Raw genomic sequence first — 16,462 nt, 5'->3', positions numbered from 1 at the left:
ATCTTGGCTTTGTGCACTTCTATTCAAGTCCTCACCCCTAGCAGCCTTGCTTCCTTGCAGAGAGGAACGGATAGATCAAGTGGAAAATGTCACAATGTGGAGTTGGAGCTTTCCACAACTACAGTTTCAGCAGCAGACCAAGAGATAAATTATTGAAATGATTAATAAAATCGAGGGTAGGTCAAACCATGTTTTTCTGGGCCTTGACTCATTTATGATGACATCAAAGAGAGAAGGAGGCTTGACTTGTGCATCTAGATACACTCCCTGTTGTTACACCAGGAACCCCCTTGACATTTGAAATAATTGGAAGATGAAAAAGACAATGTTTATACAGATTCTCAGTGTACAGAATGTGCAGTGTTTTTTAACCACATCTTAAAGAACAAGCAATATATTTTCTTGTGATTTATACTGGTGTACGAGGAGGGAAATGACCTCTTCACACTTACTTTCCGATTTCAGAACAATTTCAACTTCCTAGAAAAGTGAATGCTTGAGTCATCTCAATAAGTGTTGCAAATGATTATAAATAAGGAATCCATCCGGTCCATTTCTTAACATTAGCAGGCACTAGCCTTTTGGTCCGTCAATAACACTTTTCTCTCTGTTACTGCCTTAAGGAACTGCCTTTATCCTTTGTTTCCCTGAGCCTCAGAATGACTTTAGGTAGGTGAGTCATTTCCCATATGATGTATTTATTTAGTAATTAATATGTATTTATTTAGTTGTGTATTAATCTATGATCTATGCATTTAATATTAAATAGTACACAGTCCTTTTTCATTAGTTCTGTCGTTGTAAAGTTAATGTTTCTCAGTGGTCCTTTGTTTTCTGTTTGGCTGGAATATAGGGCAGTACAGTTTGGGTGCTTTTATCTGAAACAGTCTGTGTGCTGCTGTTCCGTAGCAGTTTTTTCCGGCAGCTCGCGGGATTGAGAAGACCCTTTCTGGGCAGCGTATGAGTCCCCACTGCCACGTTCACTGGAAACGAGACATAAGAAGGGTCCAGACAGTTATGGAGGATGGAGTGCTCTGAGGAGGAGAGCGGTGGTGTGGGCGAGCCGGCTTGACTAGGACTGGGCTCACTGTCGTCAGTGTCTGGGGTCGCACAGCCGCCCTTCTCCTCATCTCCCTCCTCTTCATCCTCCTCGTCATCATCACAGCACAGGGCATGGTATAGGATCTTGTCACTGAAGCGGACTCTCTCTCTGGTGCCGGACGTGCGGGAGGTCTTGTGGCTGTGTGTGGAGCTGGAAGCCTCTTCGCTGGCGCTGGACGAGTCTGGGGTGACTATGAGAGGTCCGTTAGGGATGGGCAGCCCCCCATTCATTTGGGAGTAGGCTGAGGCGGTTCTGGGTGGCGGGGTCTGGGTCTGGGTGGGGATGCACCCACGCCCCGCACCCGGCTCCAGCCCTGCATCTTTGGGCTGCACCGTTGGCCCTGATTTGTGGGCGGTGTTTGCAGCAGCGACGGAGGCCTCTAGATAGCTGCAGAACTCCCAGCTGTCTGAGAGCACGTCAGGGTTGAGGAAGTCCAGCCTGAAGGCCTCTCCTAGGCCTCTCTCGCTGCTGGACGTGCTGCTCGCTGTGGCCACTGTCCAGTCATCTGGCTCCAGGTCAAAGTCAAAGTCTGACGTCAGCTTGTCGATCTGACCCACCACCTAGAAGAGTAGAGAGCGGGTAGAACAGACATTTAGAAGATATGGTTTACATCATAATACATTATGTTCTTGACTTAATATGCTATTAACTATACATGAATATGCTTTCCACTATGAAGATAAATACTTCACACACCACCTGAGATAGCAAGGAGGGAGGCGAGAGGGGGGAGGGAACAGATAATTTGAAGTTATAGACATGTTTTTAAACACTACTTTACAATAATAGGATGTTTTAAAGTCGACTATGAAGACATACAGTGGGGTCTGAAATTATTGAAACCCTTGAACCTGTTTGGGATAGGGGGCAGCACATTTTCACTTTTGGATGAATAGCGTGCCCAGAGTGAACTGCCTCCTACTCGGTCACAGATGCTAATATATGCATATTATTATTACTATTGGATAGAAAACACTCTGAAGTTTTTAAAACTGTTTGAGTGATGTCTGTGAGTGTAACAGAACTCATATGGCAGGCGAAAACCTGAGACAAATCCAACCAGGAAGTGGGAAATGTGAAGTTTGTAGTATTTCAGTTCAAGTTTAGCCTACCGAATACACAGTATCTATGGGGTCAAGTTGCACTCCCTACGGCTTCCACTAGATGTCAACCATCTTTAGAAACTTGTTTCAGGCTTCTGCTATAAAGGAGGGGGGAATGGGAGCTGAATTAGTCAGTGGTCTGGCAGTGTGTTTCAGGCTCGTGACGCACGGTCCTGACAGAGTTAGCTCTCGTTCCAGTGCTTTTCTACAGACATTGGAATTCTCCGGTTGGAACCTTATTGATGATTTATGTTAAAAACATCCTAAAGATTGATTCCATACATCGTTTGACATGTTTCTATGACCTGTAATGGAAATGTTCGAGTTTTTGTCTGGACGTAGTGCTCGCGCCTCATGAAGATGGATTACTGGGCTGAACACGCTAACAACAAGTGGCTATTTGGACAGAAATGATGGACTTTATGGAACTTTATGGAACAAATCAGTAATTTATTGTCGAACTGGGATTTCTGGGTGTGCATTCTGATGAAGATCATCAAAGGTAAGTGAATATTTATTATGTTTTTTCTAACTTCTGTTGACTCCAACATGGCGGATATTTCTTTGGCTGGATTGGGTTCTGAGCGCCGTACTCAGATTATGCTTTTTCCGTAAAGTCGTTTTGAAATCTGACACAGCGGTTGCATTAAGGAGAAGTTTATCTTTAATTCTGTGAATAACAGTTGTATCTTTTATCAATGTTTATTATGAGTATTTCTGGGATTTGATGTGGCTATCTGCAAAATCACCGGATGTTTTGGAATCAAAACATTACTGCACGTAACACGCCAATGTAAACTGAGATTTTTGGATGTAAATATGCACATTATCGAACAAAATGTATTGTGTAACATGATATCCTATGAGTGTTATCTGATGAAAATCATCAAAGGTTAGTGATTAATTTTATCTATATTTCTGCTTTTTGTGACTCCTATCTTTGGCTGGAAAATGGCTGTGTTTTTTTTACTTGGCTCTGACCTAACATAATCATATGTTGTGCTTTCGCTGTAAAGCCTTTTTGAAATCGGACATGATGGGTAGATTAACTAGAAGTTTATCTTTCATTTGCTGTATTGAACTTGTTAATGTGTGAAACTTAAATTCAGCCTTTCCGCTAGCGGAACGCCTGCCCTAGAAAAGTTAAGATGAGCAGAAATTACATGTTTAAAAACAATACTTATTGTAATTTCTAGTACTTTACTAGAAATGCTCAGAGAAAGAGATTTTTAGCAAGTAATAAAATAAATCTCAAAAAGGTATGGATAAAATGATTGACAACCCTGTTTTCAATACCTTCGATACCTCACCTTCCGAGGATAACGGCATTGAGCCTTTTTCTAAAATGTTTTATGAGTTTGTGAGCGCAGTGGGAGGGATCCTACACCATTCCACCATAAGGAATCCTTCCAGATTATTGATATATTTCGTCTGCACCTATGGACTCTGCCCTCTTCAATTCAAACCACAGATTTTAAATGGGTTTCATGTCCGGAGACTGAGATGGCCATAGCAAAATGTTGATTTTGTGGCCAATTCACCAATTATTTATTGATTTTGTTGTGTGCTTAGGGTTATTGTCTTGCTGGAAGATCTACTTGTGGCCAAGATACCTGGCACAGGCAACCAGGTATTTTTATAAAATGTCCTGTACTGGGTAAAGTTCATGATGCCGTTGACCTTAACAATGGCCCTAGGAACAGTGGAAGCATAACATCAAATATCTGCCATGAACCACCTGGTACTATACCCTGTACATTAGAGACTGCTGCCCTATGTACAGTACATAAAATCATTGAACAATGGTCACTCTAATAATGCTTACATACTGTTTTACCCACGTTGTACTGCATTCTAGTCATGGCTCATACTATATACAGTTGAAGTCGGATGTTTACATACACCTTTCTCCAAAATTTTGATTTTCTGGATTTTTTTTCTCATTTTGTCTGGCATTGTTGAAGTGTACCTATGATGAAAATTACAGGCCTCTCTCATCTTTTTAAGTGGGAGAACTTGCACAATTGGTGGCTGACTAAATACTTTTTTTGCCCCACTGTATGTATGTGAATGGGGTGTATAGAGAGTATAGACCGTGTGTGATTTGAAAATGAGTGTACAGCAGTAGTTACAGGCCTCTCTCATCTTTTTAAGTGGGAGAACTTGCACAATTGGTGGCTGACTAAATACTTTTTTGCCCCACTGTAAAATGTAAAAAAAAAAAAATCCAGAGAAAATCACATTGTAGGATTTTTAATGAATTTGCAAATTATGGTGGAAAATAAGTGTTTGGTCAATAACAAAAGTTTATCTCAATACTTTGTTATATACCCTTTGTTGGCAATGACAGAGGTCAAACGTTTTCTGTAAGTCTTCACAAGGTTTTCACACACTGTTGCTGGTATTTTGGCCCATTCTTCCATGCAGATCTGCTCTAGAGCAGTGATGTTTTGGGGCTGTTGCTGGGCAACACGGACTTTCAACTCCCTCCAAAGATTTTCTATGGGGTTGAGATCTGGAGACTGGCTAGGCCACTCCAGGACCTTGAAATGCTTCTTACAAAGCCACTCCTTCGTTTCCCGGGTGGTGTGTTTGGGATCATTGTCATGCTGAAAGACCCAGCCACGTTTCATCTTCAATGCCCTTGCTGATGGAAGCAGGTTTTCACTCAAAATCTCAGGTTTCATGGCCCCATTCATTCTTTCCTTTACACGGATCAGTCGTCCTGGTCTCTTTGCAGAAAAACAGCCCCAAAGCATGATGTTTCCACCCCCTTGCTTCACAGTAGGTATGGTGTTCTTTGGATGCAACTCAGCATTCTTTGTCCTCCAAACACGACGAGTTGAGTTTTTTCCAAAAAGTTATATTTTGGTTTCATCTGACCATATGACATTCTCCCAATCTTCTTCTGGATCATCCAAATGCTCTCTAGCAAACTTCAGACGGGCCTGGACATGTACTGGCTTAAGCAGGGGGACACGTCTGGCACTGCAGGATTTGAGTCCCTGGCGGCGTAGTGTGTTACTGATGGTAGGCTTTGTTACTTTGGTCCCAGCTCTCTGCAGGTGATTCACTAGGTCCCCCCGTGTGGTTCTGGGATTTTTGTTTACCGTTCTTGTGATCATTTTGACCCCACGGGGTGAGATCTTGCGTGGAGCCCCAGATCGAGGGAGATTATCAGTGGTCTTGTATGTCTTCCATTTCCTAATAATTGCTCCCACAGTTGATTTCTTCAAACCAAGCTCCTTACCTATTGCAGATTCAGTCTTCCCAGCCTGGTGCAGGTCTACAATTTTGTTTCTGGTGTCCTTTGACAGCTCTTTGGTCTTGGCCATAGTGGAGTTTGGAGTGTGACTGTTTGAGGTTGTGGACAGGTGTATTTTATACCGATAACAAATTCAAACAGGGGCCATTAATACAGGCAACGAGTGGAGGACAGAGGAGCCTCTTAAAGAAGAAGTTACAGGCCTGTGAGAGCCAGAAATCTGGCTTGTTTGTAGGTGACCAAATACTTATTTTCCACCATAATTTGCAAATAAATTCATTAAAAATCCTACAATGTGATTTTCTGGATTTTTTTTCTCATTTTGTCTGTCATAGTTGAAGTGTACCTATGATGAAAATTACAGGCCTCTCTCATCTTTTTAAGTGGGAGAACTTGCACAATTGGTGGCTGACTTAATACTTTTCTGCCCCACTGTACATGTTTTTATATATTCCGGACTCTGACATTGCTCGTTTTGCTATTGCTCATTCTGATGTCTTAATTTATTGTTCTTTAAAAAAATATATAAATTGGGATTAGGTGTGTATTGTTATTGTATTGCTAGATATTGATGCATTGTTGGATCTAGAAACATACAGTAATCCTTGCGCTGCATCTGCGATAACAACTATAAAACTGCGGCCTCAACCAATAAACTTTGATTTGATTTTGATTTGATCTAACACCATATTTTACAGCAGGTATGGGGTTCTTTTCTGCTCATATATTCTTGTTTTGACACCAAACCCACCACTGATGTGCGTGGCCAAAGAGCTCATTGTTACATCCAACAAATGTTAACGCCTGGAGTTTGCTAAATGGCATTGGCACCTGGATTGGAACTTTGGTCAGATGACATGAAACTAGAGCTCTTTGGCATCTCACACCAGTGGTGGGTTTGGTGTCAAAATGATCATGTATAAGCAGAAAAGAACCCCATACCTACTATAAAATATGGTGGTGGATCTTTGATGTTATGGGGCAATTTGCTTCCACTGGTCCTAGGGCCAGTGTTAAGGTCAACAGCATCATTAACTTTATTCAACCAGGAGGCTACCAGGAGGTTGAAACTTGGCCACAAGTAGATCTTTCATTAAGACAATAACCTCAAACACACATCAAAATCCACAAAAAAAAAGTTAATTGGCAACAAAATCAGCATTTTGCAATGTTCATCTCAGTCTCCCGACTTGAAACCCATTGAAAACCTGTGGTTTGAGTTTAAGAGGGCAGTCCATAAGCGCAGACGAAGTATATCAAAGATCTGGAAAGATTCTGTATGGAGGAATGGTCTAAGATCCCTTCCAATGTGTTCTTAAACATTTTTTTTAAAGGCTCCATGCCGTTAACCTTGCAAGGTGTGGTATTAAAAGGTATCAAAAAAAAGGGTGTCAATTATTTTGACCCCTACCTTTTTTGAGAAAGAAAATTATCCCTTGTTTTTTTAAGCGTATGCCTACAATGTAGTTCAGTATTTGTATTGTTTATTTTATACAGTCATTTTTGCTCTTTATTAAGCGTGTCAAAAATGTCAAACCCCACTGTGCATGCCACACTATGATGATTCGATTTATGAGACCTCTACATTCTACTAGTATGAAGAAAATCTACTTCACATTAAATCCACCGTAATGAAGCTTGACTTTCACCCTCTGTACAGGGAGTCAAACTAGCAGGGTAGTTTATCAACCTGGCTTGGCAAAATCAACCTCAATACTCCTCATCAGCACCCACCCACGCTGTATGAGTGTTTATGGTCTCATGAATAGAAAGCCCTTGAGCCCACAACACCATTGATTTTGTTGATTTGCTGATGGCACATAAAATTCGAGCCTCAAACACTTGACATTTGAGCACCTTAATCAACACATCATGCTCTCATAAGCAATCTATTGTAAAATGGAAAAATGCTCAGCATTCATGTAGTTTGTAAGTGATACATTTCCCCAAAACATTCCACAATTAAGACTAGTGTTTCTCAGAACATGTGCATATGGAATTGGAACAACATTGTTGTTGAAGAGCTGAAAAAGTGTTAGCTGTACCTTGAGATATGCTGTAAATGATCCTTTTTTTCCCACCTAATTCTGCTATTTGCTATTTTCCTCTGTTCTTTCAACTGCTCATTGTGACATCAAATGAGCAGTATCAGAAAAGCAATCCCCTGTCTGCATGAGGGATTAAAACCCTAATTAATTCTTTCAGCGCAATGACTTTAAAGGAGCAATTAACAGTCCCAAAGACCTGACTACACAAATACCCTGATTAAAAACCCAGTATCATTCAGCTGATGTGCTAACTGATTGCTCAGGTGATTTCTAGTGCAAACACAGCCATTTGGCATCAAAGAGCTTCATAATCTCTGACAGATCGCGACAGGACAAAATCTTACATAAATATGTAGAGTGTCTATTTAGAAAATAGAAAAATAACAAAGCCTTGCAGTGCCCACCAACAACTGTTCACAGATGGAGGAAACAATTTTATCAGGTCTCACAGGGACTATAGGGAGGCTACAGTACATCATACAACAGAGGAGCGATGGAAGGTGTTATCATGCAATATTTTTGCAAAATGTACCGATTTGTATTATTTACAAACCCAAAGCGTTCTGTTCTTATCATAGGCCATACCGTGGTAGTGAATTCAACCATCTGCATTTGAACCAGTTTTGGAACAGCCCATCCTCATTTTCCTGATTTCAATCATTCTGTTTCTTTCTAGTATATCTAATGCACACATGTGACTTGTGTATCTGTATACTGGAAACACTTATCTCCCTCACTAGCTTTAAGCACCAGCTGTCAGAGCAGCTCACAGATTACTGCACCTGTACATAGCCCATCTATAATTTAGCCCAAACAACTACCTCTTTCCCTACAGTATTTATTTAATTTTATTTATTTATTTATTTTGCTTCTTTGCACCCCATTATTTTTATTTCTACTTTGCACATTCTTCCTCTGCAAATCTACCATTCCAGTGTTTTACTTGCTATATTGTATTTACTTTGCCACCATGGCCTTTTTTTTGCCTTTACCTCTGTTACCTCACCTCATTTGATCACATCGTATATAGACTTGTTTCTACTGTATTATTGACTGTATGTTTGTTTTACTCCATGTGTAACTCTGTGTTGTTGTATGTGTCAAACTGCTTTGCTTTATCTTGGCCAGGTCGCAATTGTAAATGAGAACTTGTTCTCAACTTGCATACCTGGTTAAATGAAGGTGAAATAAATAAATAAAATAAATAGGGCTTTGGGTAAACAGATTGCAAGTTTTGTGTATGGCGTGCATAGGTTTCTGTGTGGGTGTGCCAGGCCTGGCTGGGCAGCTTTGTATGCCACAGGAGCTTCAGTACCAGGGCTATGTTTTCCTCTATTGACAGTCAGCCCTGTGGGAGCAGATCCTCTGTGGGGGCACTAAGCAGCGAGCTGAATGGGTAAACCAACCTGTCTGTTGAATGATTTGCAGACTTTAAACTAATGCCGGATGATTCTCACACCCAGAGGGAATGGAATGGCTTTGTTTAGTTGATTACTCATCCTGAAAAAAAAAGGGATTTAATTGAATCAATGTGTTTAGAAAAGTATGGTCTGTCAGAATCATTACACCAGTCCGCCTGAACGCCTGACACTGACCTAATTTAACTGCCTTAATTGGATATCAATTAATAAAGCACCCAATAACAGAGGCATATAATTTCCAGTCATATGTTAAATAAATCCCTTTTGTAAAAAATAAAATGGATTTGAGTACAAAAGAATGGCAAACACTGACTACCAACCAAAGCCTTTTTGACTGACACATCCACTAAGATAAGATACTTGAAAATGTTACGAATTATGTTTTCATCTCCATGGTGACCCAGCTCACATCCTATCATGAGACGTTCTGCCTAGGATTAACCCACCGTGAGCCCTCTCTCCCAGGCACTGTCACACCGTCATCAGCCTCCAGCATGTAGACTAATTTAGCTTGATAACAGTCTGAGCTTGAAAGGTCTGCTAAACATTTCTAGGTCACAGATGGGCTCAATACAGCAACAATGATCAGTAATCTCAGTCTTTTCTTCCAGGAAGAACGAAAAAATGTGGGATGAGTGAGCTATCGAGTGAATTATTGGGTAAACAGATTGCCTAAGCGTAAAGGATGAATGAACACATCAGGAACAAGTCATTAGCGAGGGACACACTGTGTTTGAAATGGAGAGAGCACAATGAGGACCAGCAACAGTAATTACAAGCTTTAGAGTAAAATCACATCCTTTTGTTGGGTTCCATAGCTCATGATGTCACAGCAGATTGCAGCTGGACCACGGCACAGAATCGGCTTTGAAACATTGTTTGCCTTAACACCTGACGTGATTTAGGAGTAAATGCACTTGTAAAAGAACACTTTTCCTTTTGAATAGAGCTCAACACTTTTCATATTTACAAATGCTGACAAGTAGAATATAACAGGCAACCTTGTGGCACAATTGTTGGACCTCAGGGTGAAAGGCCACTGGTTTCCACCCACCCCTCGTCCTTTTCTTTGAAATTGTTATTTGGTCCTTTGTAGCTCAACTGCAATTGTAGCTACAGTGACCTATCCAGTCCACTTATTACTGTTTCAGTAACAACATAATGACTACAGAGAAGATAGAGTTGTTTTCGTTCTTATTTTGGGAGATACATCCACACTCTCAATTTATCCATTGTCTGTGCAGGCATGATTGTCGCGGACTGTGGCTGTGACTGACTCAAAACAATCCCAGTTCGGCTCGAAGCACATGATCATAATTGGGCCAAGTACTCCAAACTGAGCCTCGTCATTTTAGAGTGCTCAAAGGTGGCTTTGTGAGAGAGGCTGTGTGGATGTCAGCTGAGGTTTACCACCCCAACACTCCATCTGCCATGATTGGCCTGCTGGGTAATTGATGGTCAGGCTGAAGAAGGGCGCTTGGAGCACAGCCTGTGACAGAGCCTTACAGTGAGGAGGGGGAACCAGGAGGAAAGTATTGGAACATGGAGTGATGGTTGATGCTGTAATCCTCTGTTAAAGCCTTAGCTCTGCTCTGTTCTGCAGAGAGCTGTCTGAGACAGTGCAGAGGTGATCTCTGAATTAGATTCAGTAGTGTCCTCTAATAAAGGGCCAATCTTCAGTTGAAACAATGAACAAAGCGGACAACTCGCTTCTGTTTTGGTAAAAAGCGGAGGGATTTATAGACAGAACTATGGAAGCAAGGACCAACCAGCCATGATATCAAAATGAAAGTTTTAGCCATGTTTTGAATCTATGCAGTGTTTGTTTACATTTAGGCATTTATAAGTTATATTCTTCAAGAGTCAATGTCTACATCATTGATTTCTAAGACAAAACATGGATGTGGCTACTGCAGATTGCTCATTTAAACCCTGTATGCTTTCCAAACTCTCCACGCTACATGATCATGTAGACCAATTACATATGAGGGGTGTCGAAGCTTTTTTACTACTACCTGTCTGTGTGTAATGTCCTGTCTCGTAGTTGTGCTCCTTTTATGCAGTTTGTCTTGTTGTTTTGGTCATTGTATTTGAAGCAGCAACATGACCAAGCTGTTGAGGTCAAAACCAGCAAATGTGATAATGAGTGTTTGAATTGCCTGTTGACAAGGAGGCTGATATTTACCGCATGCTCTTATCACTCCATTGATGTTTAAACAGATGTTTATTGAGGTACGTTTGCTTCGGTATGCATTGGTGGTTTTAATGTAGGAAAACATTCCAGCTAGCTGTCTGTCTACTAAACGGAGGAAATCCCTCATCTCTTGCAAGTACTGTGAATACATGTACGTTTTGTAATTCACTTCATAAATCAATATGAATAATTCCAACGTAATGTCTACAGAGCATTTTGTATGATTGTTGGTAGTAGCAGTGTAGAATAGTGGCTGCCAGCTACAGTACTCCCATTGTTTTCAACCACTGGTATCATTCCTCTATTCATTTACCACTATACTATCCCTTTTATAATCTACTACTACTACAACAACAATTACAACTACTACTAATACTACTACTACTTCTACTATTATTACAACTACTACTACTACTACTACTACTTCTACTACTACTTCTACTACTACTACTACTACTACTAATACTACTATTACTACAATTACTACTACTACTACTACTACTTATACTACTTCTACTACTACTACTTCTACTACTACTTCTACTACTACTACTACTACTACTAATACTACTATTACTACAATTACTACTACTGCTACTATTACTACTACTACTACAACTACTACTATACTACTACGTATATGACTATTACTTACTACTACTATTACTACTGTCACGTTCTGACCTTTATTTCCTTTGTTTTGTCATTATTTAGTATGGTCAGGGCGTGAGTTGGGGTGGGCAGTCTATGTTTGTCTTTCTATGATTTGGGTATTTCTATGTTTGGTTCTCAATCAGAGGCAGGTGTCATTAGTTGTCTCTGATTGAGAATCCTACTTAGGTAGCCTGGGTTTCACTGTGTGTTTTGTGGGTGATTGTTCCTGTCTTCGTGTTTGTGGCACCAGATAGGACTGTTTCGTGTTTTTTCACATTTCTTGTTTTGTAGATTGTTGTATTTTCATCTTTATTAAAGATGGACAAAGCTAACCACGCTGCATTTTGGTCCGCCTCTCTTTCCCAGAAGAAAACCGTTACAGAATCACCCACCACAACAGGACCAAGCGGCGTGGTAAACAGTAGCTGCAGCAAAAGCAGCAGCAGGAACAGCAACAGCGAGGTCAGGATTTCGGGACATGGGAGCAGAATCTGGACTACACAACTTGGGAGGAGATAGACAGGTGGGCGGTCGACCCAGGGAGAGTGCCGGAGCCCGCCTGGGATTTGATGGAGCAGTGCGCGGAAGGTTACAGGAGAATGAGGTTGGCGAAGCGAACACGGCTGGCAAGGAAGCCCGAGAGGCAGACCCAAAAATGTCTTGGGGGGAGGCACACAGGAAGTATGGCGAAGCCAGGTAGGAGACCTGAGCCAACTTCCTGTGTTTACCGGAGGGCGAGAGAGACCGGGCAGGCACCGTGTTATGCGGTGGAGCGCACGGTGTCCCCAGTGCGGGTGCATAGCCCGGTGTGGTACATACCAGCTCCGCGTATCGGCCGGGCTAGAGTGAGCATCGAGCCAAGTTCCATGAAGCCGGCTCTACGCATCTGGTCTCCAGTGCGTCTCCTTGGGCCGGCTTACATGGCACCAGCCTTGCGCACGGTGTCCCCGGTTCGCCTGCATAGCCCAGTGCGGGCTATTCCACCTCGCCGCACTGGCAGGGCGACCGGGAGCATTCAACCAGGTAAGGTTGGGCAGGCTCGGTGCTCAAGAGCTCCAGTGCGCCTGCACGGTCCGGTCTATCCGGTGCCACCTCCACGCATCAGCCCTCCGGTGGCAGCTCCCCGCACTCGCCCTGAGGTGCGTGTCCTCGGCCCAGTACCACCAGTGCCGGCACCACGCATCAGGCCTATAGTGCGTCCCGCCGGTCCAGCGCTGCTAGAGCCTTCCTCCTCTCCAGCGTTGCCGGAGCTTCCCGTCTGCCCAGCGCCGCCTGAGCCACCCGTCTGCCCAGCGCCGCCAGTCTGCCCAGCGCCGCCAGTGCCGCCAGTCTGCCCAGCGCCGCCAGTGCCGCCAGTCTGCAAGGAGCCGCCAGTGCCGCCAGTCTGCAAGGAGCCGCCAGTGCCGCCAGTAAGCCAGGGGCCGCCAGTGCCGCCAGTCAGCCAGGGGCCGCCAGTGCCGCCAGTCAGCCAGGGGCCGCCAGTGCCGCCAGTCAGCCCAGAGGCGCCAGAGCCCCTCAGCCCAGAGGCACCAGAGCCCCTCAGCCCAGAGGCGCCAGAGCCCCTCAGCCCAGGTCCCGAGCTGCCCCTCTGTCCCGAGCTGCCCCTCGGTCCCGATCTGTCGCCCCTCTGTCCCGAGCTGCCCCTCTGTCCCGAGCTGCCCCTCTGTCTAGTGGGGTCATTTATTAGGGTTGCTGTGGGTAGGAGGCCACGGAGGCGGACAATAAGGCGGACTAAGACGATGGTGAAGTGGGGTCCGCGTCCCGCGCCAGACGCCCACCCAGACCCTCCCCTATCGGTTAAGGCTTTGCGGCCAGAGTCCGCACCTTTTGGGGGGGGGGGGTACTGTCACGTTCTGACCTTTATTTCCTTTGTTTTGTCATTATTTAGTATGGTCAGGGCTTGAGTTGGCAGTCTATGTTTGTTTTTCTATGATTTGGGTATTTCTATGTTTCGGCCTAGTATGGTTCTCAATCAGAGGCAGGTGTCATTAGTTGTCTCTGATTGAGAATCATACTTAGGTAGCCTGGGTTTCACTGTGTGTTTTGTGGGTGATTGTTCCTGTCTTTGTGTTTGTGGCACCAGATAGGACTGTTTCGTTTTTTTCACATTTATTGTTTTGTAGATTTTTATCTTTATTAAAGATGGACAAAACTAACCACGTTGCATTTTGGTCCGCCTCTCTTTCCCCAGAAGAAAACCGTTACAACTACTACTACTACTTCTACTAATACTTCTATTACTACTATTACTACTACTCATACTACTATTACTACCACTACTACTACTACTACTACTGCTACTGCTACTATTACTACTAGTACCACTACAATTACTACTACTTTTACTACTATTACTACTACTCCTACTACTATTACTCCTACTACTACTACTATTCCTACTATTACTACTTCTACTACTACTATTACTACTATTACTACCTCTACTACTACTATTACTACTATTACTACTATTACTACTTCTACTACTACTATTACTACTACTACTACGTCTACTACTACTTCTACTACTACTACTTCTACTACTACTACTATTACTACTACTACTATTACCACTACTACTACTGCTACTATTACTACTACTACTACTACTATTACTACTACTACTATTACTACTACTACTATTACTACTACATATACTACTATTACAACTACTGCTACGTATACTACTACTACTACTTCTACTTCTATTACGACTACTACTATTACTACTACGTCTACTTCTACTTCTATTACTACTACTACTATTACTACTACTACTACTACTACTACACTACCACTACCACTACTCTACTACTACTTATACTACTATTGCTATTACTACTACTACGTATTATACTTCTATTACTACTACCATTACTACTACTACTACTACTACGAGTAGTACTATTACTTCTACTACTACAACTACTCCTACTACCACTACTTATACTAATATTACTACCACTACTACTACTACTACTACTCATACTACTAATACTACTTCTACTACTACTACTACTACAACTACTATGTATACTAATTTTATTACTACTACTACTACTACTTATATTACTACTACTACTACTACTACTACTTATACTACTAGTGCTACTTCTACTACTACTACTACAACTACTATGTATACTAATTTTACTACTACTACTACTACTACTACTTATATTACTATTACTTCTACTACTACTACTACAACTACTACTATTACTACTACTATTACAACTATTTCTAGTTCCAGTTTTATTGCAACTACTTTATTGCAATTGCTGCTATTCAATCAATGCAGCATACAAAACACGTTAAATGTAATAACCATCTCTGAGTTTTCATGAGACAGACACACATACTGTATCAGTGAATCCTTCCTCTGTGATGCAGACTGATTTGAAACCATTACACAAACTTTATGTGACCCTCCATCTGTTCCTGGGTCTCTCTCTCTGTATTTCCCCCTGTCATTTTTCAAGTTTACTTCGAAAAGTTTGCGGCGCTAACTCATTAATTATGCTACATCAAGCGTCTGGCATCGATTTTATTTTCCAGAGCGAAAATGTGAAATGTGTTCAATAGCGTAATTAAAGCATCTCAATGTCATTTTATTCTCAACATGTCACAATGGATTCCCAGCCTGTCCTTGTGCAGCACTTCTAGTGTTAGGAAGCAGTTCATGCCAATTAGAAAGCCTCAGCAATTACCAAAATGGCCTAGCATGCTGGCTCTGAAGTGAAACGTTTGCAAATATAGTTTTAATGTATTTATCTCCCGCTGCTTCCCAGCTCCTCCTCACCCAGTGCCTCATGCCTGTTTCCACTTAATTTAGCTCTCCTCAAGACAAGGATAGCAGAGCGTCCTGTTGTTGGAGTATCTCTGAGATACTGTTTATCACATCCCACTGAAACTAATTCATCATCCTAGCTCCACTCTGTAAGGACATGTTTACTGAATTCCCTTGAAAAAAAGGCTTTTTATTGTCCAATGAAAATTGCAGGTCGCTGCCATTGCCATGCTTCTGAAACATAAATAGTTCTGTATTTCATTAAAAAACTCCTAAAGGGCACCTTACTCACAATCTATTCAATCTAAATATTCACTTTTCTCTGGTAAGGTTTTCTGTCAGCAAAATGCCATAATTGACCCTGCAAAGTGTGAGGTTTGTTAAGGGAGGAAGAAGTCACAACAGCCATGTTTAGAAGGTCCTGTCTGATTTAGGTCAACCTGATTGGTGAGACAGTGATGTCACTTGGTGTCGGCACCGGCGGGATAAACGATGTCTTTGAAATGCTCCCTGCAAGCTGTAATTATCCTGTCATGAGAGAGGACTATAAGCCTGGTAGTTCACGTGCATCCCTCCCTCCCTCCCTCATTACACTTTTTAATCTTTCCCTCCAAAACACTCATCTTTATGGAAGCCTTAAAGAGGCTGTTCATATTCACAAACAACACGGTCGCCGTGATGAGGATGAGAGCAGAGCCGGCGACACTCCCTGACAACTCGCTAATCAAAAGCAGCATCACAATCTCACTGCATAAAGGACATCAATCAAGACAGGACAGAACCAGGTTTAGGATTCCGACTGCAGCCAGAGTGCAGTCCTGAAGGGCTGATATATCACATCAACCACTGTTTTTACTCCACTGCTCTCCATAGCTCAATACCGGT

At 42.3% G+C, this 16,462-nt stretch overlaps 1 protein-coding gene across 1 annotated transcript in view; it reads right to left on the bottom strand.

The window, feature by feature from the left end:
• Positions 1-303: 303 nt before the first annotated feature.
• The window catches only part of LOC139384778 (inhibitory synaptic factor 1-like), a 48,565-nt gene continuing 32,406 nt past the window's right edge, over positions 304-16,462 (bottom strand). The window contains exon 4 of the mRNA XM_071129656.1: positions 304-1,662. Within this exon, the coding sequence (XP_070985757.1) occupies positions 817-1,662 (846 nt within the window). The 3' untranslated portion in view covers positions 304-816. The remainder of the gene's footprint in view (positions 1,663-16,462) is intronic.

This window comes from Oncorhynchus clarkii, chromosome 26 (genome assembly GCF_045791955.1).
Source record: "Oncorhynchus clarkii lewisi isolate Uvic-CL-2024 chromosome 26, UVic_Ocla_1.0, whole genome shotgun sequence".
Classification (NCBI taxonomy): Eukaryota; Metazoa; Chordata; class Actinopteri; order Salmoniformes; family Salmonidae; genus Oncorhynchus; species Oncorhynchus clarkii.
This window is presented reverse-complemented; position numbering and strand designations above follow the sequence as displayed.